This window comes from Zalophus californianus, chromosome 9, assembly GCF_009762305.2.
Source record: "Zalophus californianus isolate mZalCal1 chromosome 9, mZalCal1.pri.v2, whole genome shotgun sequence".
NCBI lineage: Eukaryota > Metazoa > Chordata > Mammalia > Carnivora > Otariidae > Zalophus > Zalophus californianus.
The window spans coordinates 3,447,250-3,472,040 of NC_045603.1; the positions used below are offsets into that span (position 1 = coordinate 3,447,250).

At 59.7% G+C, this 24,791-nt stretch overlaps 1 protein-coding gene across 6 annotated transcripts in view; it reads right to left on the bottom strand.

The window, feature by feature from the left end:
• Positions 1–24,791, bottom strand: part of GRAMD4 (GRAM domain containing 4) — a 76,622-nt gene that overhangs the window by 34,836 nt on the left and 16,995 nt on the right. For 4 of the 6 annotated variants that reach the window (XM_027595007.1, XM_027595009.2, XM_027595008.2 and 1 more), the window contains 2 exons: positions 8,840–9,050; positions 4,773–4,893 (listed from right to left, as the gene is read on the bottom strand). In XM_027595007.1, the coding sequence (XP_027450808.1) occupies positions 4,773–4,893; positions 8,840–9,001 (283 nt within the window). In that variant the 5' untranslated portion in view covers positions 9,002–9,050. Of the gene's footprint in view, positions 1–4,772; positions 4,894–8,839; positions 9,051–10,423; positions 10,489–13,395; positions 13,506–24,791 lie in introns of those variants that run through there. The other 2 variants (XM_027595010.2, XM_027595011.2) reach the window with 2 other exon arrangements.

The following is a 24,791-nucleotide window of genomic DNA, read 5'->3' on the forward strand; positions in this document are numbered from 1 at the left end:
CCTGCTTCTCCCTCTCCCTCTCCCTCTGCCCCAACCCCTGCTCATGCGTGCACACTCTCTCTCTCTCTCAAATAAAAATTAAAAAAAAAAAAGAAAAAAAGAAAAGAACTCTTTACAATACATGTCAACAGGACGAAATGACATCGTGCACCTCCTGACGGAGGCACTGAGGCTACAGCATCACTCCTGTGACGTTCCTTATCTGATCTCCCCATGGGGACGTCAGACACACCCAAACCGAGGGACCTGCACTCTTGGAGAACGTCAACATCCCTGCTCGGTGACAGGAGCCTGAGAACACAGGACACCTGCATGTAACGTGTGACCGGGGACCTTCTGCTAGAAATTCCAGGACACGACTGCACGCGTTGCAGTCTCAGGTTAGATAACTGTCTGGCATCCACGTTCATTCCGGAGAGTGATACCTGGACTGTTAGGTGAGAGAATATGCTCGCTTCTCAGGAAACACACAGAAGCAGGCAGAGCCCAAGGGACATCGTGTCCGCAGACGACCACAAACAGGGTCAGAAAATAAAACACACAGGTGGACGGAAGGAAGGGTACGAGGCCGACAGGCAGACAAACGTGGTAAGATGCTACCCTTGGGAACACTCTAGCTGAAGACTAGCTTGGCATTCTTCTTGGCACCCTCCTGTGAATCTGAAATTGGGTCAAAAGAAAAAGTGAACCGGAAACAGAAGTGATCTCTCAAGATCTCAAGCGACAAGAAACACACAGCAAGTCTGTACTGAGCTGGTGACGTAGCCGCAAAGGGGAAAACTCAGTCGCATCACCGTACGACCCTCGTGGGATCGGTTCCCCTGAGCGCAGAGGAACCAGCGAACACAGCGGGGCCGTGCGGGGGCCGCATCCCGAGGCCGCTGCGTGTGTGACCTGGGGATAAAACAAACGAGGCCTTGCCCGTGTCACTCACGAGAACCAGGATGGGCAGCAGGAGAGGCTCAGAGAACAGTCTGATGAGGTCAGGTGAAGCCCTCGGGGTTTGAGAGCAGGGGGCTTGAAGAGAAAACACACCCCGACGCTCACGGCAGCCACACAAGGGCCCACTGCCAGATGGACAGAGGGACACGGTGTGGCCCGTCTGCACAGCAGAAGGAAGGAGAGGTTCACACCTACCACGACCCAATGAACCCGGAGGACACTGCTCTGTGAGGCCAACCCAACACAAAAAACACAAATACCATAAGGTTCCACTTACACGAGGCCCCTGGAGGAGTGAGATTCACGGAGACGGATGGTGGTGCCAGGGGAGGGGGACCTGTGGTTTCACAGGAACAGGGTTTCAGCTTCACGAGATGGCCACACAGTGGTGACGGCGTCACAACACCGTGAACAGGTCAACGCCACTGAAGGGCACACACCAAAATGATTAAGATGGCAAATTTTAGATCGCCTGTATACTTTATCATTATTTTTTTTAAAAGAAAAAAAACCAAAAACCCCATGGTCTTGGATGTGAATTCAAACTATCTGGATGAACTCGGGATGCCCTACCTCTGCCCGCTGGAAAGGTCTAGAAACACTGACAGCAGTGAGTACCCCCAGAATCCTTATTTATCTTCTAAAAACCACTTTCGACCAACAGGAGCCAGGGGAAATGGCTAATTCCAGGACAGGGGCAGGAAATGTTTAAGAAGAACCTGGCCGGGGGTGGGGGCTGGGGGAGGACCTGGGTGGCTCAGTTGGTTGAGCATTAGACCCCTGATTTCGGCTCAGGTCATGATCTGAGGGTCCTGTGACCGAGCCCCGCACCGGGCTCCACACTCAATGGGGAGTCTGCTTGGGATTCTCTCCCTTTGCCCCTCCCCCACCTCCACATGCACGCACTCTCGCCCCCCAATAAATAAATCTTAAAAAAAAAAAAAGGAAGAAGAGCCCAGAGTGTCTTGTCTCACCAGAAAGCAAGGGATTGCTCACAGAGGACTGGCTCATGTCAAAGGGACTCAGAAGCAAACTGGAGGAGGCCCCCGCCGCCCAGAAGTGGGTCTACCTAGCACCAAGGGGGCAGTGGCCACAGCAACTAAGACACATCAGCTATGTTCAAGGCCACGATCTCGTGATGACACCAAAAAGCTCAGCACCCTCACTGGTCACCTTTGGAGGATGCTGAGTACGGAATCGGCTCCTGATTTTGGAAACCGGACAATAAAGGGAAAAATTCAAGCCTGTGTCCTGCCTCCGCTCTAGGAGCCATCCCTCGAGCAACCAAGTAGTTAGGTTTTCAGAAATAGGTCAGTGAGCAAATGGAGAAAGAATGGAGGAGTGGGAAATTATCGTTCTGTAACCTCCAGCGGGACGACGGACTGAAGCCACGTGACCAAGGACGGAAACCACCGCAGGGAAGCCACCACCGAGGGAGTCCTCCCAGGGAGCGCTCTGTGGGGAGCCCACGGGGTCGCCCCCGAACAAGGTCCGGGGTGGAGTTGCCCCCAGGGCGGGCCTGGTTTCCTCCACGAAGAGCAAGGGACACAGAGAACCAGCACCAGAGAGAGCCTGCAGAGGGCACCAGCCACTCGACGTGGGGCCTCGGGGGCTGCTCTGGGAGGTGCAAAAAAAAGGAGACAATTGGGGAAATCTGAGCTCCGGCTGCAGGTCTGAAGATTCGAAAGGACTTGATGTTTTCAGCTGTGATATCAGACGCGTGGCGTTCATTTTTAAAACACCACGAGCTGCCAACTGAAACGTACAGATGAAGGACAGGAGGCTGGCAGGACCGGCTTCCCACGCCGGGGTGGTGGGGGCCACCTGCCCGCCGCCGGCCACCGCCTGCCAGAGCTGACCGTGAGCATGTGAGACACTCTGCTTCTGTATCTGCTTGAAACGTTCCGTAGTTTAAAAGAATGCCCGTCACTGCCACTTGTCATAATTGCACCTCACGCTTCTACAACATGAGCTGCCCAAGAGTAAAAGAGACGCTCCTTGATGTAATATATGGTGATTAACACAACAATAAAAAATTAAAAAAGAAAAAGAGAGACGCTCCTTTGGTAAAACACTGAGGACAGACCACGAGGACGGACCGAGGACGACAGCCGCGCAGCGCCGTGGGGGGTGGATGCTTCTGTTCAACGCAGAAAGGGTCGGCCCAGAGAGTCGCCCCTGCAGGCCCCAGCGATCCTGCCTGCCCGTCCGCCTGGTGGGTACCTGCGCCCCGCCTGCCCCGCCTCTGCCGGGTAACCTGTGCTCCCGGGGGCCTGCTGCCCCCCTCCCCGGCTAGGGCTCCCCGGTCAGACATGGACAGCACTTGGCTCTGCTGCTTCATCAAGCCCCCATGAAACCACCCGTATTTGGCCACTTGATCCACAAAGGCAACTGCACGAGGCTCCACCAGCCGATGCCTCAGGCAGGGTCTGTCCAGCTCTGTCCGTACTGGCCAGGCAACCAGTGGGGCAGCCTGCCCCTCTGTTCATGCAGAGCCTCCCCACGGGACCTCAGCACAGGCCAAGGTCACAGGCACCAGGTCACCAGGACCTAATCAGGCGGGCCCATCACCGCCTGTAGCCCCGGGCTCACCCAGCCCGGCCCTGCCTGTCCGAGCTGCCCGGCGACGACCTTAGACTCGAGCGGAGACCGAGTCGCTCCACAGCACTGTCCTCAGAACCACGGGTGCTCAGGCCCAGCTGGCAGGGGGAAGACACCACACAGAGTCGATGACCCTGTACACACATACGTGCACACACGCTGGTGCCGAGGGGAGCGTGGTGCACACACGCTGGTGCCGAGGGGAGCGTGGACAGGCTAGAGGCGTTCTGAGGGAAGGCAGGGCTGCACCCCCCGGGTGGCAGGACACTGTGCAGAAATGCCGGGACAGCCAGGTCCCCTGCTTCCCAGGAGAGAAAGGCAGGGCCAGCCCCCAAGGCTCCCCACCACGGCACAGACACCCGCTGTCACGTGCAGGTGAAGGGCCCCACATAGCTGCAGGGCTGGGGGGCCCATGGCTGGAGCCCCGAAAACCCCGAGTGCGTGGACGAGGGGGGTGGCTCCCGGAGGGACACGGAGGGAGTGGTGTCTGTGGGCCCTTCCTCCTGGCCCCGCAGCTCTGGGCCGGCTCTGGACACGCGGGGCCAGGAGGCTGCTTCTCTCTTCTTGTGTCACCCCAGCAGCTCTGCTCTGGCCCTGGTGTCAGTTGTGGAAGCTCCGCATGACGCAGCGGGGCACGCGTGCGGGCGCCACAGCAATCCGCCTGCTCTAAACCCCTTCCCGGCAGGGGGGCTGTCTCTGCGGCTCTGGTCCAGAGAGCAGGGCAGAGGGTGAGAGAGCCAAGGCCGGAGTCAGATGAGGTCACCTCCACGAGGAGCTGGCAGACCCCCCACGGCAGTCTCTACCATTTGCACCCAAGAGGCCAAAACCACAGCGGCAGGGAACGGCCCACATACCAACGCGGACAGCCACCCAACGAGGAAGCCCTCGGGCTCACCCTCCCTCCTTGATGCGAAACTAAACAGAACACAGTATGAAAGCCAACTGCCGGAAATGCAACACCCCAGATCCACCAGAAGCAGCAAAATCCCTGCCTCCCGGGGGACAGCCTCCCTTACCCCAGAGTAAAGACCTTGCAGCATGCGGACGAGAGCGCTGGTCTTGGTGGAGCGGCACAGGGAGCTTCCGCTGAGGACGTCATACGGGGGCCACACGTGTCCGCAGCACGAGTGAGCCCAGTGACAGCCAGCACGTGGCTTCACCAGCCCCAACACCCTGCTGCACGTCTGCGGGATGGCATTCCCCCCGTCACCCCACCCAGGGGTACTCACGTAAGAAGTGTTTTTCCAATAAGGCGATTTCCAGATGACCTTTGATCTCATTTAATCGATCAAACTCTGTCCGGTTAAAGTCCTGGACTCCTGCAGCCATGATGAGGGTCCCCGGACCAGCCTACAAGAGGAACACCAAGAGCTCAGAGGAGCCACCTCCAAGCACCCCGCTTCTCAGAGGCGAGCCCCAAGGACCCCTCCTTGGCAAGGGCTGGGCCCACAGAGCCCCTGCTGGGCAAGGAAGGCGCCGTTCTGCCGGAAGCCCGCATCAGTTCACCTCGGCCTCGCCTGCCACTGGAAGGGACATCTCGGACAACATGGACATCCCTGGAGCCCAGCGAGGTCAGCTTAAATTAAAGCCAGAAGCGCGACGCTAAGTCTCTTGATACTCACACCAGTCTCAGGCTGAGGAGGGAAGGCAACCATCCAAACCTGCGCTGGCCCCCCAGGAGGAGGGTGAGCCCAGACGCAGGCCCTGTCCCCCTCGCAGCCTGGAGCCGGACTGACACGACGCCAGGCAGCCGGGGAGGGCATGTCCGCAGGCCAGGCTGCGTAAATCTGAAGGAGCAGTGGCTCCCTGACGTGAGCAAACTCCAAACGGGGCCTGTCCTGTTGCACAGAGGGCTAAGTAAAACCACCGCCTGACGTCCGAGGGGTGCAGGGCAGGCTCCGGTTACCGCTGCCCGCTGCCGCCCGCCCAGGGCCTTGGCACAGGCAGCCGCTTGCGTCCGGTGGACAGGAGGGGAAGGGGTGCGGCACAGGCCAGCACTGCCACGCCTGCCCAGGCGCACACACCGGACACTCCCACGGCCACCCCACAGCTGCACGCTCATGCTGAGCTAGCGAGAAGGGGCACCCGTGTGCCTCCCCAAGCGACAAGGGGGATCTGACTCCCAGTCTGGGTTTCCATGACCCCCCCTGCAGGCCAGGTGAGGGTAGAAGGGGACACACAGCCCAGAGAGGGTGCAGGACAGACCCCTGCACATACACGTGTCGCCTGCTCTGAGGCCACATCTCAGGAAGGAGGAGCGGACGTCGGGAAGCCAGCAGGTTCTGGGAAGACCCTCTGGCCTGTGGCTGCCCGGACCCTTGCCCTGTTGGACTCTGAGCTCCTCTGGCTGCTGGGGCGAGTTCCCATGTTTCCCTGCAGCCCTGGGGGCCAGGCAGCAGTGGGCACAGGGACTGGGGGAGTGGGGTGGAAGGCAGGCGAATTCTACCTGCCCTGCCACGGGGCAGATGGCACATGCTAGACCCAATCCCCCTGCGCACAAACTCATCCCTCCCCTGTCCATCCCCCACCTTGACGACCAAGGCGGTGGCCACACGGCCGGGGGCAGAGACTGGCCAGGAAAGGCGGCTCTGCATGGACGTGGAGGCAGAACACTCAACCTCCGTTACAACTGCCAACTCCTCTCCAAAAGCAGGCAGGACGCCCCCCAGTTCACGGGGCCATGTCTGAATGCACGAGTCCAAGTCTCTAGGATGCTGGAACAAAGTCCATCTGGAACTTGCCCTAGAGCGTCAAGAATCCCTGCAGAGTCCCCCTGGATGGGGGTTCAGGGTTCTGGGTGCTTGGTGCTGAAGGCAGCTCTGAGCCAGAGCCCCGTGGACCGCAGGGAGGCGGAGGGGCTGCTCCAGGGTGCAGACCAGCTAGCAGGGAGCACCGATGGGGATGGCGGCACCCCGGAATTCTGAGGTCTGAGCCCCTCTGTGAGCCCCTCGGGTCCCATCAGTTGAGCAAACCCCCAAGGCCACAGCACCACCATAAAGCCACGCAAGTGGTGGCCTTAGAATGGTGGCCTCCAACTCCCCACCTCTCGGGCTCCCCTGCAGCCCCTCAGGGCAGGACCTCCTGCCCCTCGAGGAGTCTGCCCCTCGGCGCCCCCGTGCACGGGGCCACTTGTCTGTCCCCAGCTCCAGGGCTCTGGTGCCCTCCCTGTCACACCTCTCCTCACTGGCCTGTCGGTGACCCACCCGGTCGGCCCTGGCCTCCGTCCCCCTCCTCATCTGCCGCGGCCCTCCCCACCCCCAGCCACACCCTGAAGCTGGGTATCACCCCAGCTGCGGCACCCTCCCCCCACACATCCCCCCGTCTTGGGCCTCCTCAAGCCCGTCTGCCAGCCCAGGACCCCTCCCCTGCCCACGCCCTTCCCCCCACCCGCTGCGCCCACTCATCTCTGCCCAGGACCCAGAGACCAGCCAGTCACGAACCAACAGGTACCACAGGACCGTCTCGTAGGTCGCTGGACCAGTCGGTCCACAGAGATGGAAAGTAGGTGTGGGCACCAGGGGCTGGGGGACGGTGTGGGGGTCAGCGTTTAATGGAGAAGGGGCTTCTGTTGGCGCTGAGGACGATGTTCTGGAGACGGATAGGGGTGTCGGTCGTATGACACTGTGAATGCACTTAATGCCCTGTACACGTACCAGTGGCCAAAACGGTGAGTTTTAGCTATATTTTACCACAATAAACAAGAAATAAAGTAAAAAAAACCCAAAGCCTAAGCACAAAGATGACCAGCCTCCCTCCCAGGAACAACCAGGAATCACAGCCATGCTCTTCACCCGCTGGGCCGGCAGAGCAGAAAGCCGTGGGGATGACACCCCGGGCCGTGGCAGGGCGGGCAGGTGACCTGGTAACAGCCACCAGGACAACAGACAGCACGGGCCCAGCATGCCCACCCCAGGGATGTGGGCCAGGGGAGAGGGTCCCTCAGTGGGGAGTGGTCAACGCATCGACCGCACATTCCAGCGCCGCCACCACTCAGACCTCCCTGCAGCCTCAGACCCGACCTCAGTGGGGCACGGGCATGGCCCTGCAGACCCTCTGGACCTTCAGCCACCATCCCCACGCAGGGGGCTGCGCTCCAGGGCAAGTCCAGGTTTCTGCTGAGACAGCACCCACAGCAAAGTGGCTGCCGCGGAGTCCTAGAGGGATGGACAGACAGAGCATGGCGCCAGATGAGTCCACTGCAGGATCCCTGTCACACCCCGCAGTGAGCTCCATGTGGGGATTCACGCTCCTCAGAAGCCATGGCACACTCAGCCCAAGGACCACCACGGAGAACCGCGGCTCATGGTGCCCCTGGCTGCCACCGGCCCGTGGCGCTCTGCAACACACCGTGCCCTGGGAGACCCAGCAGCAGGGCTCCGCACCCCCCCAGACCCCGAGGCTGGAGGACCAGCCCACCTGTGCCAGGGGACAGCAGCCAACGCCCAGGCAGGCTCCGCTCCCACCTTTGCAGCGCCCGACCCACCTGATCGGGCAGCCTGGCTCCTAGGAGGCAGTGCCAGTAAATTATTCATTCTTGCCAGGAGCAAACTCGTAGTCCCTGTTCTAAGGCATTAATAATATAAGAAACCAGAGAAGGCGAGCGCTCACAGGCCACACCAGGGAAGAAAAGCTGGCTCGGGTGCTCAGAGAGGAAACCAATGGACCACCGACTTCGGTCATCCACACCGGGTAAGATGGCTCTGGGCTTCTTCACTGGCAAAGGGGAACACTCGGGCAGCTGTGCCCACAATGGTGAGCCTTGCAATCACATCTGGCCAGAGAGCCTGCCCCGCCCCTGCCCCACTCCCGGGTGAAGAGGCACAAGCTTCCGGAAGGCAGGGCCCACTCCAGCCCGGTCCCCACCACAGCCACGCTGCCTAGCTGAGGTGCTCAATGGATATTTGCTGCCCCGTTAAAAAGAGCCCTGCAGACCGGCCCACAGGGGCCAGCTCTGTCTCCACATGGCATGATGAGGGCCCAGCCCGGCCTCAGCCAGCTGCCAAGGGCTCTGTGCATGACTCCCCCACGAGAAGTCTGCCAAGGAGGAAGGAAAAGAAATCCAGTGGCTGGACAGAGGCTCTGTGATCCTCGATCAGGGGGACAAGCACCTGCCAGTGAGGTCCGGTGGGGAGCAAGGCAAGGACAGAGGGGAAGCCGGACCAGGCGGGACAGGGCTGCCAGGTCCACGCTCAGCTTGACCATCTGAGGACGGGGGACGGCCCCTCGCCCACTCGGGGCCGAGGCCCAACAGAGGAGGAAGACATTCCCACTGCTGAGGCCCGCACGGCACACTCACAGGGTCCCTCAGCTCCTCGCTGTCCCGGGTCGAGGTCCGAGGTATTTTCAGGGGCACTTCATCTCCACATTCGGTGTCTGAGGCATTTGGAGACTCTGCTAGATCGAGGAAGTCATCTCTCTTGTGACCTCTGAACCTGATTTTGTCCAGCCTCTTTAGCATGTTCAGCACTGAGCCCCTCTGCTTTACCTTAACATGACGGTCGGGGTCCCTGCAAGAGAAGAAAAGAAGAGGCTCGGTCACTCGGTCACTCGCCCACTGGCCACCCGTCCCCATGGCGCACCCACCCGCCCGAGCACACGGTTCTCCTACACACACTTTGGTCCTGTGGCCGAGCCCTGCCCTCAGGAAGTGGCCAGGCTGGCTTTTCAAGGAAAACTCGGGGCCCACTGGCTCCCACCTGGCACCCACCAGCCTGGGCCCCTCCACCACTCCCCCTCCGCTGGCCAAGCTCCTGCCCCTGGCCCCACCCAAGTCACCTCCCCCCATGTGCGCCACAAGGCAGAAGGAAGCCAAGTCAGCAGGACCTTCCCGGCCATAAAGACGGCCAGCCTAGTGCACGGGGAGGCCAGAGAGCCTGGGGAAAAAGCTAGGGCAGAAAAGCTTCAAAGAAAAGGGGAGGGCGACCGACCACTGCTCAGAAGCCCCCTAACAAGCCAACCGTCAAGGGCACAGTCAAGGCTGTAGCTCTGCACACTGCTCAGACAGCAGCCAACGCCCAGAAACCGCTGGAATGCTCGGCATTAGGGTGTCTCAGTGGATCCCTTCTGAACCCAGCAGTGCCCTGGCTTCGCGTCCCCTGACTCGGCCTGGTCCCCCTCCCGGGGACACAACCCAGCCTGCTCTGTCTGTCCAAAGCAGCTCCCTGCTCGCCCGACCAGCCCTCACTCAGCTTGCTGAGGTCCTGCTCAGAGAGGTCTTCCCACACACGGGCTGGCCAGGAGCCCAGCGCTCGCCCGCCTGCTGGCCCGGCACAGCCCCAGACCACGGGCACAGAAGGAAGGCTGCCTGCCTGCTCCCTCCAGCCCAAAACCACTGCAGCAAAGACCTGGCGTGGGTCACAGGGAGGGGAGGGGGGGACACGCGGGAGCGCAAACATGAATGCTCACCCAGAGACGGACATGGAGTGAGGTGCCCCGTATCTCCGCACCGGCCTGGCCAGGAGAGGCCAGCCGACCCCCCCAAAGTGCCCAGAGACGGGCATGGAGTGAGGTGCCCCGTATCTCCGCACCGGCCTGGCCAGGAGAGGCCAGCCGACCCCCCCAAAGTGCTCAGAGACGGACATGGAGTGAGGTGCCCCGTATCTCCGCACCAGCCTGGCCAGGAGAGGCCAGCCGACCCCCCCAAGCCCCGGGGCAGAGTATGAGTGGCTCGTCTGCACGCCCAGCCAACCTCACTCCGCAGTCTACAGCGGAAGCCACAAACCGCACCCAGAGCCCCAGGCACATAGCCCCTGGGCCTAGGGCTGCACGTCGGGGTCTCCCACAAGCCCCAGCCCCCCAACTTCTACAAGTGGCCCTGGGTCCCTGCAGGAGGGTGGGGACTCCGGACACAACAGGGCTCAAAGCCTGCTCTGCTGCTTACCACCTTTCCTGGCCTCGGCTTCCGCCTCTGAAGGACCACCACCCGTAAGGCCAGTGTTCTGGGCGCTCCAGATGACGCACACCAGGAGCCTGACACTGGCCCCAGTAAACACACAAGCATCTCCACGCAAGGCAGGGAGGGGGCTGCACAGGATGGAATCCGTCAACTTGGCCCTAACTGTCCCAGTTGGGATGTCTCAGGGAAAACCACAAAATCAGGGAAAAGTACTTCCTGTTTGGGACTGTGCAGTCACAAAAACTCTCAAAGGACTCTCAAATCACGGCGCAGGGTGTCTGCCCCACCCTGTAAGGTGGGGGCCCCCCACCTCCGCCCCCCTCAGCAAGTGTTCCTGCCCCAAGCAGTGATGCCAAGAGGGGGACTCCTAGGTCTCCAGCCAGATGGACCAGAACGCGCTCTGGTCTACGAGAACAGAAGGCTGTGGGGCACGTGGAGGGAGGAGCTGCAGGGGCTCCCGGGGCAGGTGCTTCTCCGAGCTCGCTTGAAGCACTACAGGGTGGCCCGGTGTAGCCCTGGTGGCAAATACGACAGGACACCCAACGCCCAATGCCCCCAAGACCCAGGAAAGCCCAGAAGTGCATGATGCCGAGGGGGGCTGTGGGGGGCCGGGGTGGCCTCAGGGGGAGGGCTGGGGTGGCCGTGCAGGGCTGTGGTGGGCCATGGGCAGTCTTGGGGGGCTGTGAGGGGCCGGGGTAGCCTCAGGGAGGCCAGGGTGGCCGTGGGCAGCCGTGGGGGGCGGTGGGGGGCCAGGGCAGCAGGCTGCTTGCATGTGCGCGGGGGTGCGGGCCGGCCACCTGGAAAAACAGCTGCTGTGAGCTCCACATAGATGAAACGGATAAGAAAACTTAAAAAGAAAAAAAAAAAAAAAGAAAGAAAAGACACCTAAAGAAAAGAGAACTTTGTGCCGACCAAGTCCCCAGAGCGGGGTAACAGTCTGTTTAAGAGAAATGACAAAAATAATCACAGCATGAAAGAGTAACAGTCAAGTGGACAGAAGCAAACTTCCACTTGTTTTTTTATAGACTTATTTATTTATTTGAGAGGAGAGAGAGAGCATGCGCATGAGCAAGGGGGAGGGGTGGAGGGAGAGGGAGAAGCAGGCTTCCGGCTGAGCAGGGAGCCCGACGCGGGTCTCAATCCCAGGACCCCCATGGCCTGAGCCGAAGGCAGACGCTCAACCAACGGAGCCACCCAGGTGCCCCAAACTCCCACTTACTAAAAACAAATGCAGCGCCACCAGGGTGTGGCCAATGTGGTCCATGAAGGACTCTCTTCGCTCTGAGACTGCTCCAGTAGTGGGCAAAAGCTACAGGACCCCAGGGCACAGGTAGGCGAATTCCCTGAGCACAGGAATTCGCAGCCAGAGGAAATCTACCCACCACTCGAGCACAAACCTCCAACTTCCCTAAAATGGAAATACAAGCCAGTCCGCATGGCAGAAGGCAGCGGGAACCGTGAACGCAGACGCCCTCGGAGCCGGCGATTCTGCCTCTTGAGCGCGAACCCAACACGTGGGGAGTGTGTCGCCCCCACGGCGGGATGGGACCCAGCAGCACGGCACACGAGCCGGCCACCCCTATACGGGCAGGCACGGCATGCTGAGCATCACGTGGCCTCACACAGGACCCCGGCCCCGAGTGACAAAGGCTGCCGCCCCACGCACCATGATGGCAAACAGGTATCCAGAAAGACCAAAGGTGACACAGGCCCCTGCATGGGGTGGTTTGTAAAACTCTCTCCAGATGTCCTATAATGCGTTCCTACTGCTTTTTTAAACTACGAAAATAAAAACCTGGGTACGGGAAGTACAGCAACATAAAACCTATTTCCTTTCATTTCCAAAAAGACCCAAGGGATTCCTTGGCATCCGGCATCAGAGGAACGTGGGGTGGAGGGGGTGGGCCAGGCAGGGACCACAGCTCGGGAGCGGGGACACCTAGCTGACTTGTGCCCAGAGCAAAGGGCTCAGGGCTGGCCTCACACCAGCCAAGCTCTACACCTCCTGCAAGGCTCTGGCTGGGTGGGTTCTCACCGTCTGGGATTCTCTACAGGCCCTGGAGCTGGGGCTGCCTTCCTTCCCAGTTCAGCTCCAGCAAGCCAATGAGGTGGCAGCAGCAGGATAGGGGACAAAGCACCAAGTGTCCAGCCCTGCACCATCAGAACGCAATGCACGCCTTGGTGAGCCAGGGGCGCGTCCCTCCAGCCGCCAGCTCACCCCAACCCTGGACTCCTCCTGCCGGCTACTCACGTCAGCCTGCGGTGGGGGGTCCAGACACAGCCCACCAGAGCGAGGGGCTCCCAGAGGCCCAGCCTGTCCCTGTCCCCCCTGCTGCCCCAGGCTCCCTGGGCCCCTCAAAAGGATGAACTATCCACGCTGCTGTCAGCTCAGGACCAGACACCAGGACTCCCCACCCACCCTACCTGAGGATGGGTCCAGGCTGCGAGGGTCCAGGCCTGCGCTGGGCCGGGTGTGGCGCATCCTACAACAGAACTACCACATCTTGATTACATCTGCAAAGTCTCTGTTCCAAGTAAGGTCACGTTCACAAAATCTGGGTGGACGGGAATTTGGGGAGGTTCATCCCCCATCTGTCAGATGGAGATGGAGGGCAGTACGGACCATTGTCTCAGACACAGAAGAGACCGGATCTCGGACACCAAGTGCGACCCAGAGCAAAGCTTTCCATGCGGAGCCCATGTCCAGTGGGTGCCCTCTCGACAAATCCTACCTTCACCTTGCATTCTGGTTGCGGCTGCCATGCGTCCCCTGGGCCCCACCAGCCCCCCACTCCCCAACCCTACCTCCTCAGACGCCCTCCACAAGCACCCAGAGGCCCAGCCCAGGCGGCTCAGGGCAGCTCCCGTAAGCCCCCCACCCCAAGGGGAACCAGCCGCTCAGCGCGATCTGCCACCAGCCGGCCCTGCCGCTGTCGGAGGGAACCCCCTCCCCGTACCTCCACGTGGAAGCAGACGCTCGGGGAAAGGCCCCCTGGCCGTGGTTATTCCAGATCCCTGCTCAGAGCCAGGGCCTTCTGCAGGACTCAAGGGGACCATGTGCGATGGGGGCACCTGGTGCTGTGGCACGGGGTGCAGGGGCTCGCCTGGCTCCAGGCAGCGCCCGCCAGGCTCCGCGTCCCCTGCACGCAGGACTGAGTCCAGCAGAGCTGGCCTGGGGACACAAAGCACGCTGCTCTGGAAACCCGCTGAATGGCTTCTGGACACACAAAGGCAGCAGTGTCTAGGGAAACTGGACTTGGAAACCACAAAGGGCTTTATCTCCCTTCCCAGCCAAGATTTTTTAAAAGAGTGGTTCCTGGTCTCCAGCGCTTGCAGCGCCCCAGCCAATCTGCCTCGACCCGCAGCGCACACCACTCCCCGGCCTGCCTTCATCTCCCGATATCTGTGGCTCTCCTGCTCATCTGAGGACAAACAGTGTCCACTTTCCCACAGGATGCCGGCCCGTCCTAACCTTCTTCCTGGGGAGTCACAGACACTGAGAACGGCGCGCCTCCCCCCTCCCCCCAGGCCAGTCCCAGAGACGGCCAGGTCCTCTCCATCCTCCGGGAAGACAGCCCCGGACCCCGCAGTCAGAGTGGCTGGGATGGCAGCTACAGACTCTGAGGCTCTGCAGGGCCAACAGGAGGGACGGGGAGGAGGCGCAGACTCGGGTGTCCTAACCAACGCCCCAAAGGCCTTGCCCCCAGAACCCCAGTGCACACGCAACTCCCATCCAGCCCTGCGGGGCTCCGTGCTGGGCACTCCCTGGGAGCAGTCTGACACTGGAGACCATTGACCCTGTCCCCAACCCCATGCCAGGCTCAAGACATGGCTGACAGCGGATGACCCCCAGGTTTCCCCAAACACAAGGCTTGTGTGGGATCCACTTCTCTCACCCCAGATTCACAGCTCAGTCCTGCCAGACTTGGCACAGGCAGCAGGACCCCAAATGCTCCCAGCATCCACACCCAGATGTCCTGCTCCCGACCTAGCACCTGCTGGCTTCCCTGGGAGTTCTGCTCTGGCCGGCTGGACATCTCATTGGTAGCTTGGTTCTGCCTGGCTTAGCGCGGAGCTGGAGTCTCAGTGCGCCCTCCCGCTGGATGGCATGTGTATCCACCAGCTGCCCAAGCCACAGCCCTTGAAGGAGCCCTCAATCACAGGATCACTCCACGACCACCCGCAGCAAGCACGGCCACCCTCTCCGAACCAGGCCCCACACCGGTCTGCCTCTCCGCCCTGACCCCACCCTCCTGCCCAGCTGGGCCTGGGGCGGAGGGGCCCACAGCACTTCATGGAGCCCCTTCTCCATGTGGCAGGAAACCAGACCTCCCAGCGCTTCCCCTGTCCAGTCCCTGGGGGTCCTCTGGCCACCGCGTATGCTCCTACCGTGGGGCCCAGCACCTCTGGTTCTGGGGTGTCTCCCATCCCGGAGCCTTTTTCTCCAAGTACCCCACCTTGAAAGCCATTCCTGGAACTTCCAGCTAACTCCCTTGTTTGGGATTTGGGCCCCCAGCCCCATGCTGTAAGAACACGGGCCCCAAGGGCGGAGGCAGCCGTGGCTCTTCAGGTGATGCCCCAGTAGGCCTGGCCCATGCTGGGGTCACAAACCCTCCTCCGGCCAACGAAGGAATGATGCATAAAGGCGGGGCCATGCTGAGCGGTGGAGCAGCAGGAAATCCTGGGCCCTACACCGGCTCCAGGCCACCCAGCCACAGCTGCAAAGGGCTGTCCTCCCAGAGAGCCCTCAGAGCAAAGGGCCATCCACGGACTTTGCTCAGGAGCCCTGCTGAGGTTTGCAGTCCCTAAATCCATAAACACTTGTGGAAAACTTAACGCCAAGTTTTCAACAACCTGGGGTGTTTCTCTGGGGGTGGGGGGGGGGAGGCTTGAATTTCTTCCCGTGGACAAGGATCTTCAGGGGCTGTCTGTCCCACAAAGGTCAAGCCAAAGCCCCCAGTGCAGTGAGCCAGGGAGGATAATGAAGGCCCAGGTCCCACGAGCTCAGTGACTCTGACCGACGGTCCGGGTGGCCCTGGAAAGCCAGAGAAGACTGGGAGAGCTGGGAGGGCCCGGTGTGAGCTGCCACCCCCTTTTCTGTGACCTGGGATCACGCCCCCGGGCCGGAGAGCTCAGGACCGCACAGGGAGCGGCCCCGGGGACCCGTGTGCAGAGACATAGGTGGAACAGCGACTGCAAACCGCACAGATATACAGCCGCACGCACACGCTCACAAACACCAGTAAAACGTGCAGCACACTTCGGGGGAAAGCCGAGCGGCCGGTGCGGCTCACAGATGCTCTGACTTCTCCTGAGCACCCCCCTCCCTCGTCCAGCACGGTCCTAACAGAAGACGAGTACGGCGCAGGCAGGAACACCGGCCGACATTCTGTTCCGTGAACAAGACAAGGTGCACGTGGGAGGCACGCATCAGAGCCCCGCGCTGGTCGCGGACGGGGGACGCCCCTGCCGAAGGGCAGGGCAGCTGAGAGTGGAGGAGTGTTGCCTCGGCTTTTCTGTGCCCCTCACGGTGAGTGGCCTCCACACGTCCCACACGTGGCTTTTCCATCGCTGGATTAAGCCAAGATAATCAACAAAAAGAGAAGCGAAGCCCCGATTCGTAGCATCTGCCCGTTTCTGTGGCGTGGCTGCTCCCACCATGGCCATTCTCAAGCCACCAAAGAGACGTGCAGGCGTGGGCGCGTGATTGGGGCCGACGCAGTGGCCGCCGTGACCCAGGATTTCCACCTTCCAGACACAACAGACGCAAGCCACCTCGCGATCATAAAAGTAGTGACGTAATTCAGAAGGGAGAGCTTTCCAGTGAATGCCTTTGCTGCGACTTCACCTAACTGTAAGTTTACAGACTTTCATTTTTATTACTGGCCAGCTCCCCAAATCCCTGCCAATGTTAGCGGTGCCCGTGAGCTGGTCCGAGCTGGTTCCAGGACACCGGCCCTGCTCCCTCCCCTCACACTGCACAGCCGCACGAGAACGGGGCTCAGGAAACACCGGGGAGCCCAGCGCTCCCACTCCCCCTTCTTCCCCCGCAGGGCTCAGGGACAGAGGCCCGAAACAGGAGCCAAGGTCAAAATGCAAAATTCAAGCCCCTGAGGGGGCCAAAGGGAGCAAAGACAGCCCTGGGAGGTGGGACCCAGACAGCGTGGTCACTGGGCCTGCACCCCGCCCACCGTCCTCACCGCCCCAGCCCCTCAGGTCCCCAGAGGAAGTGCCAAGATTCTCCCGCCCCCCTGAGCCCCGGGCCCCCGCCAGGGACATTCCTGCTGTCTGAGGCATTCCCAGCCACCGAGTGACCACTTCACTCTTCCCCCCTCTGGCTCGGCACCACCCGCCCACCCAGCCAAGCGGCTCGCACCGTCCGTGAGGTCAGCCCCACTCGGGCGTCCTGCAGCACGATGGTCCACGCAACAACCACAGCTGAGGGGGCACAGTCAGGGGACGTGCGCCTGTCCGGGGCAATTCCCACCGGAGAACCCACTGGGAGCGGACTGTGTGCTGAGCTCAGACCCGAGCCACCTCTCCTCACCATCCAGGCGTGAGTGCAGTGGTCCTGAGCGCCCAGAGCAAGACGCTACCTGCCACGTTGTGTGACCTTGTGTGGGTCACACACCCCCTTCCCCTGTGCCCGGTCTCTGGTTCTGAGAGCATGTTGACGGTAGCCCCTCATTCAGCTGTGCGTGGAATGACCCTATGGTCATCACCTGGCGAGCAACAATGAGAGCAAAACCCCAGATCCTGCTTTCCAAAACCACATTCAACAAATGTCACTCTCCCTGCACGCTGTCACTTTACCTGGGGCGCGGTGGTGACATCACTGCTTGACAGATGGGGGAAGCCACAGTAAGGGGGTCCAGGACACCTGAGACCCCCGCCCCCCTCCCAGCCATCAGCAGCTTCCAAACCCTCCACAGGCGGGAAAGGAAGGGCCAGCGGGTGAGCGGAGCCTGCAGGCAGTGGGAAGCAAGGGCCATAGTGCCCAAAACACCAAGGGAGGGTTCAGACCAGACCCCGGGCGGGGGGGGGGGGGGGGGCAGGCAGCCGATTCGGAGAGGACACAGCACCCCCCGGCCAGCACTCCAGCACCAAGGTTCAGCCCTGCCACCTGCCCTGCACAAACCAGGCCCGTGCCCTTTGACCCCCAGCTGGAGACCAGCCCCAAGGATCAACAGTGAGTTCTACAGAAGCAGGCCAGCCAGGCCCAGCCCAGCCCTCCTGGTCCTTGAAGTGGCATTAAAGAAGAGCAGTACCTGTCACAGGTGTGAGCCCGGCCCACCTGAGGACTTGTCTCCAGGCCCCTGGGCCTCAGCACAGACACACACTTGGAGAGGAAACCCCAGGCGGGGGCTGGGAGCACCTGCTCCGGAGTGCTCACCAGGCCCCAACACAGGAGAGGACAAACCCCCAGCACTGTGCTTTCCCTATCCCCAGGCCTCCTGTGCACCCCAAAACCTGTGCAGGGCCCCAAATCGCAGGCAAGAGTGACAAGCTCCCGCATCCCAGGTGTCCTATGTCCTGGTCACAATGCTGTTAAACCAAATGACAGAAGGGGAAACTGAGGCTTGGGGAAGCAGCATAAGAGAGAAGTGGCACATCAGAAACAGAAGCCAACATCACTGGACTCCAGAGCCCGTGGTTGCCCTAACCCCAGCAGACCCAGCCATCCCACCCTCCCTAGCACATGCCTCTATTAATACATCCCTCACTGTATGACAGCTCCCAGGCCCCTCTGCCTAGCATATTGAGTAGTGAGCCTGGCAGAGTGGCCACACTGATGTTTATTTAAACAAAACAAAGCTAGCAAGAAAATCTAACGTTTAGGAGCAGGTAGACAAAAACCTCTGTGTCACGTTAGCAAATAGAATAAGCTACTAGAAACGCACACAAATTCATTTCAATTTCTCTCCATCACTCTTTACAACAAGGACCTGAGAAGATCCAGCCAATGAGACAGCTGGTAGGAAGCACCTTCCAAATTCCGGGCACTAGGCATGACTTCGTGCCATGGCCCTGGCCCAAGTTCCTGAAAGCAGAAAGGGGCGTGGCTCGCAGCTGTCTGAAAACAGGCTGCTCTCCAAAGGCACTGCACCATTATGACACTGCAACAGGCGAGGCGCCGGGCCGGGCGAGCCTGTTCTGCAAGGGGCCACGTCGGAAATGTCGGGCTTGGCGGGCCACACGGCCCATCCTAACTTCTCAGCTCTGCTGTACCACAAAATGGGCGTGGCTGTGGGCAAATAAAACAGTATTTACAAAAGCAGGTGGCAATGTGCTAGGTTTGGCCCGTGTGCCATGCTCTACTGCCCCTGGTCTTACGGCGACAGATGCCTAGCTGAACAAGAGCTCTCAGAAAGGTCACAGTACTTAACTGGCCCACTAACAGGGAACCTGGGCCCTCGCTAAGCACCGGGGTCCCAATGCCAGTGGCCTGAGCATCACACGCTTGTGCGTGGACCTCACCCCCATCCAGTCTTCTTAAGGAAAGGGGTGAGGGGCAAGGTGCTCTCCATGGCGAGGGTGGGGCAGCCTGGACAGTCTCTAGGCTCCCTGGGGCCAGAAGGATCTCGGTGAGGGAAACCGACCCGTCTCCGTCCACCTGAGTCGTGGGCCAGGGGCTTCTCCCCACATCCCTCATATCCCATTTGAGGCAGGGAAGCTGGAAGGAGAGGAGCTGTGAATAGCCACGGGTGGAAGGCACTGCCCACCCGGAAGGGCCACCCTTTGGCTCTCATTCAGGGTAGTGTCCCTTGCTCTGCAGGGACAAAGAGCACAATGAAAAAGCCCTCATGACACCAGGAGCCAGCCCCGGGCCCCACCCCCTGACTGGAACACCCCAATCTACGTTCCGTGGCTGAGCACTGCCCCCCTCCCCAGGGCCACTCAGCTCAATCACCCCAGACCCAACACAACCCGGTCACCTGGCTGTCACCTGGCCGTCACCTGCTCCCGGCAGCCAGTCAAGGAATGGGTGGGTGAGGTGCATTTTAAAGACCTTCCGGGACCCCGGGCAAATCCAGCACCAGGTAAGCCCACAGCTTTAAACAGCCCCTTAGGTGAAAAGAGCTCCTGTGTGCCGCCAAACCACCTGCCCGGAGGCCACTTTGTTTCTGTTTTATCTCAGCCCAGCCCAGGCCCAGGGCTCTCCTGCCAGGCCTCTCCCCACCCCAGGCCAGGCCCCAGGATATTTACAGGCCCTCCGCTGGGTGTCAAGCATCACAGGCCACAAAGGTTTTCCGTGTTTAAAACAACACACAACGAGGAGGAGGTGGAACCCACATTTCCTGCTCAGCAGGCCAAGAAAGGAACACAACCCAAGCCAGGACAAGGCGTGACAGCAGAGGGGCCGGCTGGACGGCGCTCGGCAGCCCTCCCTCCATGGGCCTCTGCTACAAAACTCACATCCAGCGTAAAAGAGAAACAAAAACAAAAACAAAAACAAAAAAAACCCGGAACCCTCAAAGTTGTCTTTGCACCTGCCACCCGGATAACCACTGACCTCCAATGTGGCCGCCGGACAGTCTGGTCTTTACTCGGGCTGTCCTGGCTGGCCTGGCGGCAGGTGGGCTCTGCAGGCGGAACGAGCCATCTACACATCGGCTCCAGCACATGGCCGTGGGGACTCGGGCTGCACACCCTCACTGTACAGCAGGGGTCATGCGGCAGAGGCTACGGAGGCAGGGGTGCAACTCATGCACCGCACCCTCAGGAGTCACAGTGACAAGCGATCCGGTCAACGGGTGTTTAATGAGCACCTACTAAGTACCAGACGCAGTGCGGGAATGCAGAGGAGGCACACTGACGGCCCAGGCGCTTCCTAACCACGGAGAGGAGGAGCCGGGTGATTAGGGGACAGGGGGCCACGGGCCAGGGCAGACCACTCTGAGCTGCAGGAGCCAGCCGCGGGCTGCAGAGGGAGACACCCCAGGGAAAGGGAGCAGCACGGAGCCTCACAGCAAGACGGGCAGAGGAACTGGTAGGGCCATGGGAAGCAGTGGAGGCCAGGCAGGGGCTTGGTCCACTCTGGGGGCGCGCCCGGGGAGGCCCACCTGCAGCAGCTGCACGGAGAGCCACACTGACATGGCCCACGGCTTCACACCTCCCCGTCCCCCCCATCCAATCCCCGCCTGCCCGCCTCTGGGAGGCTGAAGTCCTGGCTCCTGCACACCTGTCTCTGGGCCAGGCCAGCACGAAGGACTCCGTCAACATCAGCTGCTGGGACTCTGGGGTCCTGCCTGCTACAGAGAGGAGGGCGCTGAGGTTCAGAGGGACTCGCAGGCATGACGGGGTGGAAGATCGTGTCCAGGCCACTGTAAGGTCCCCGTCACTCCTGCACTGCCCCCCTCCCCTAGGACGGCTCACGGACCTGCCTGGGGAACGAGGGCGGCCTGGCTCAGAGCAGTCCATTTGCCAGATTCCCAAGGAAACACTCGGCCCAATTTCCAGCACCCACGGCCAGAAAATAAACACAGGGCTACCAGAGGACCCAGCAACCCCGCTTCTGGGGATACACCCAAAGTACCGACACCTGGGGCTCAAAGAGGGATGGATGGATGGATGGACAAACAAAATGTGGTCCTCGCATACAACGGCGTATCATTCAGCATCAAGAACATCGGGAATTCTGACCGGGGCTACAACACGGATGAACCTGGAGTACGCTGTGCCCAGTGAAAGAAGCCAGTCACAAAGGGACCAATTCTGCATGATTCCACTTAGATGGTCCCCAGGAGGGTCACATCCACAGAGACAGAAAGCCCATGGTGGGCACCAGGGGCGGGAGGAGGGGGACGGAGAGTCAGTGCTCCACGGGGACAGAGTTTCAGTTGGGGAAGATGACAGAATTCTGGAGACGGATGGTATGATGGGCTCACACAACATAAACGTATCTAATACCACCAAACTGCATACTCAACAATGCTTAAGATGGTTTTACGTCATATAGCTTTTATCACATTTACAAAACATATTATACACATCATGTTGTGTATATCTCATCATGGTTACATATACACAAAGAGAGACAGCCTGAGCAAAACTCTCTAAAATAATCTATAAACCCAATGTGATTCCCCTAAAAAAACTAGAAAATGATTTTAGAGAAAGCAAAACAAGCTAAGTCTAAGGTTTATAGGGAAAAACAAACAAGCCAAATAACCTGGAAAATTCTGGACAGCAAAAGTGATGAGGGGTGACGAGCCCTATCACGTAGCAGAACATGGTGCAGCTACAAGCCATTCTGCAGACGTGGGGATGGCGCGTGAACAGACAGCAGGGCCACGGAACAAACTAGAATGTACAGAAGCAGACCCAGCCCCCGTCGGGATCAAAGTGGCATTTCACAGCAGAGGGGAAGAGACACACTGATATCTGGTTAGTTGTGCGGAAAAAGGTAAGGTTGGAGCCACACCTCACACCTTCCCAAAAGACACTGGAAGTAGCCTGGGGGCCACATGGGAGGGTCCAAGACCTCAGACCAGACTGGGCCTTTCCAAGCAAGACATGAAGCATGATAAGAACACAGATTACTTTCAAAACAAATTTTTGCAAGGTAAAAACCTCCATCAGTAGTCAAACAAATGATAATCTAGGAGAAAATGTTCAGCACAGACTACAAAGGATTAATCTGTCCGACGTTCATAAACAGCCCAGTAGAAAAATGGGCAAAAGATGCAGACAGCTCCCAAAAAAGGCAAACAGTTCTTAAACATATGGAAAGACAATTAATCTTCACTTAATAAAGACAGAAATACAAATTGAAATTACACTGAGAGCCCCTTTCCCTAGCAGACCGGCAGACACGTAGCACGTGGGCGTGAGGACAAGGAAAAAGGGTCCCCTGCTTGGAGAGCGGCGCCCAGGGCCATTTTGCAACATCCAGTAACGGTACTATTTCATTTCCAGGAACCTCTCACGCTTGCAAAATGATGTATAGGCAAGGTCATTTCACGGCCATGTTGTTTTTGTAATAGCAAAAAGAGGCTGGGTGCACCCTCATGTCCACCCATGGGCGACAGTCACACAGGAGAGCCCCCACAGTCTGAACAAGAAGTGAGGACCCCCCCACCCCCCACCCTGCTGGAGACCTCGCAACCTGGGCTGACTGCTACCTGCCAGTGCGTGCAAGCCAGCAGCCATGGAGGACTAGAGCGGAGGAAGTAGGGAGGGGGAAGGGGAGGAGGCAGCGAGGGGGAGGAGGCACCGGAGACCCATCCTAAGCTTCAACCCCTTTTGAATCCTGAATGTGTTGACTATTCCGTAGCAAACGTTTTAAAATTAAACGTTTTAAATAAAAGATAAGATTTTTTTTTTGATAAGAAGGATTTTAAATAAAGCAGAAAAAATGGGAAAAAGGACCTTCATTCACCACTTCAGGGAAATCTCTCCCAAGGCCAAACCTGCGGCTCTCATAGTGTGGGCCAGGAACCCCTTCTGGGAGACCCACAAGGTCAAAACTAAGGCTCGTTTGCTTTCCCACGCTTGCTCTCACGCCACGGCGGCCGGGACAGGACCCAGCACCCCAGCTGTGTGCGACCACAGCCCGCCTGCGGCGGCCTGCAAAACAGGCAACACTCCCTTCACTCATTTCTTTTTTATCTGGGGAGGGAGGTGCAGGGAATGATTTTTAAAAAATAAAATATGCTCCTTATGTGAATACGTGATGGGTTTATGGTTGGCAGTTTTTGATAAATTAATAAATATTTTTAAATGTCTCAGTTTAACTTTCTAATCCGGTAAAGAGCAACAGAGACAACCCTCACACATAAGGGCCCTCTGGTGACCTCATGAACTAAAGATATAAAGGGGTCCTGAGATCAACTCTGAGACCAGGCAGCCTACCCCAGTGATTCTGGAGAAGGGGTACGGGGCCAGGCCAGTGGGCCCACGGCTCCCCCTGACCCCGGTCTAGGCCTTGGGGGTGGCAGCTGGGCCCCGGCTGGGAGCTGTGTCCACAGACACAACCAGAGTGGTCCTTGGGCAGGTGTGCAGCAGGCTGGGCCGCAGGCCTGGCAGGGGCGGGGGGCAAGGCCTGAGCGCTGCCTGCTCTGGGTCACCAGGTGCGCAAGAGGAACCTCAGGGGGGCAGGGCAGAGCGCCCTCACCTGACAGGTAAGGAGACGTGGCACAGAGCCGGGAAGCAGGGGTGAGGCAATGCCCCTGTGCCCAGCCAGGCCAGCGGCTACACCTCCCTCCTTCTCCACTTCCACCTCTTGCTCAGGCAAGAGGAGGTCCCCAAGCACACCCCCATTTCGCCACCCCCTCTGCTTACACACACCCTCCCTGTCTCTGGGTACCATGCACCTTTCAGGGGCCACAGAAGCTTCCTGCTCCAGGAAGCCCTCCTTATGTCCTTGTCCACAGGTGTCTCTCAGTTCGTGCACACCCCACCCCGGGGCACCTGGGCTGCCACATCAGAGTGTGCATGCACGCACCTACCCACCGTGCCTCTGCAGCCCCGTGCACACGGCCTCTGTGGTTCTCAGGCCTCAGCAGCCCGTCTCCCGACCCCCCACACTTGGAGTGCAGCTCAGCAGGCAAATCGATGCCTTTTTGGTAACAGGACTGCGTGAGTCCGGAGCACACAGGTGCTCCACTTACCAGAGCAGAAAAGGCCCAAGCGTCTCGCTCAAAGTTTCATCAAAGTTGGACCCAAAAAAGGCCCAACGCCAAATCCTTAACCGGCTAAAAAAAACAACGCAACTAATCAGAACATGCCACCTTCTGCACTGAGAAGGGAACGTGTGCGAACAGAGGACCTATACAAACCCACATTCCATGCAAACCTGCCCTCAAAGATGCCACCACCCTGTTTCTGTCCTCACGGAAACGTTGCGGGCACGTCACCTAAACCATGAGGCAGACGTCACTCAGCAAGTCCCCTGGACCCAAGGACGGCCCCAGCTCACCACATCATCTCATGCCCACAGGCCGCAAGGCTCCAGGGAACCAGCACGCGGTCTCTGCCGCAGCCTGGACCGCACCGTGTGTCCACACCTGGCCTGGCGGCCGGCACCCAGCTCTGCGATCCCGCCGGAGCCACCTCCCAGCGCTCGTCCCAGCCAAGGGGTCTGAAGGTCTGGCTGTGGATTCCCAGGGGAGGGCAGGACGCACCAAAAGCAGGCGTGGAGACCTGGCTTAACCAGACTGACAGGTTGGCACAGCCAGAAGGGTGGTTTCCCATCCCGCCCGGGGACGGCAGCTGAGTCCATCCCACAGCCTCGAGATGCTGCAGCGTGGAGACCTTGGGGACGGTAGGAAAGACCCAAGAGGACAACAGAGGTCACCTGTTCGGGCCTGATCCCCAAATTCCAAAAGGAAACAAGATTCCATCAACTGGT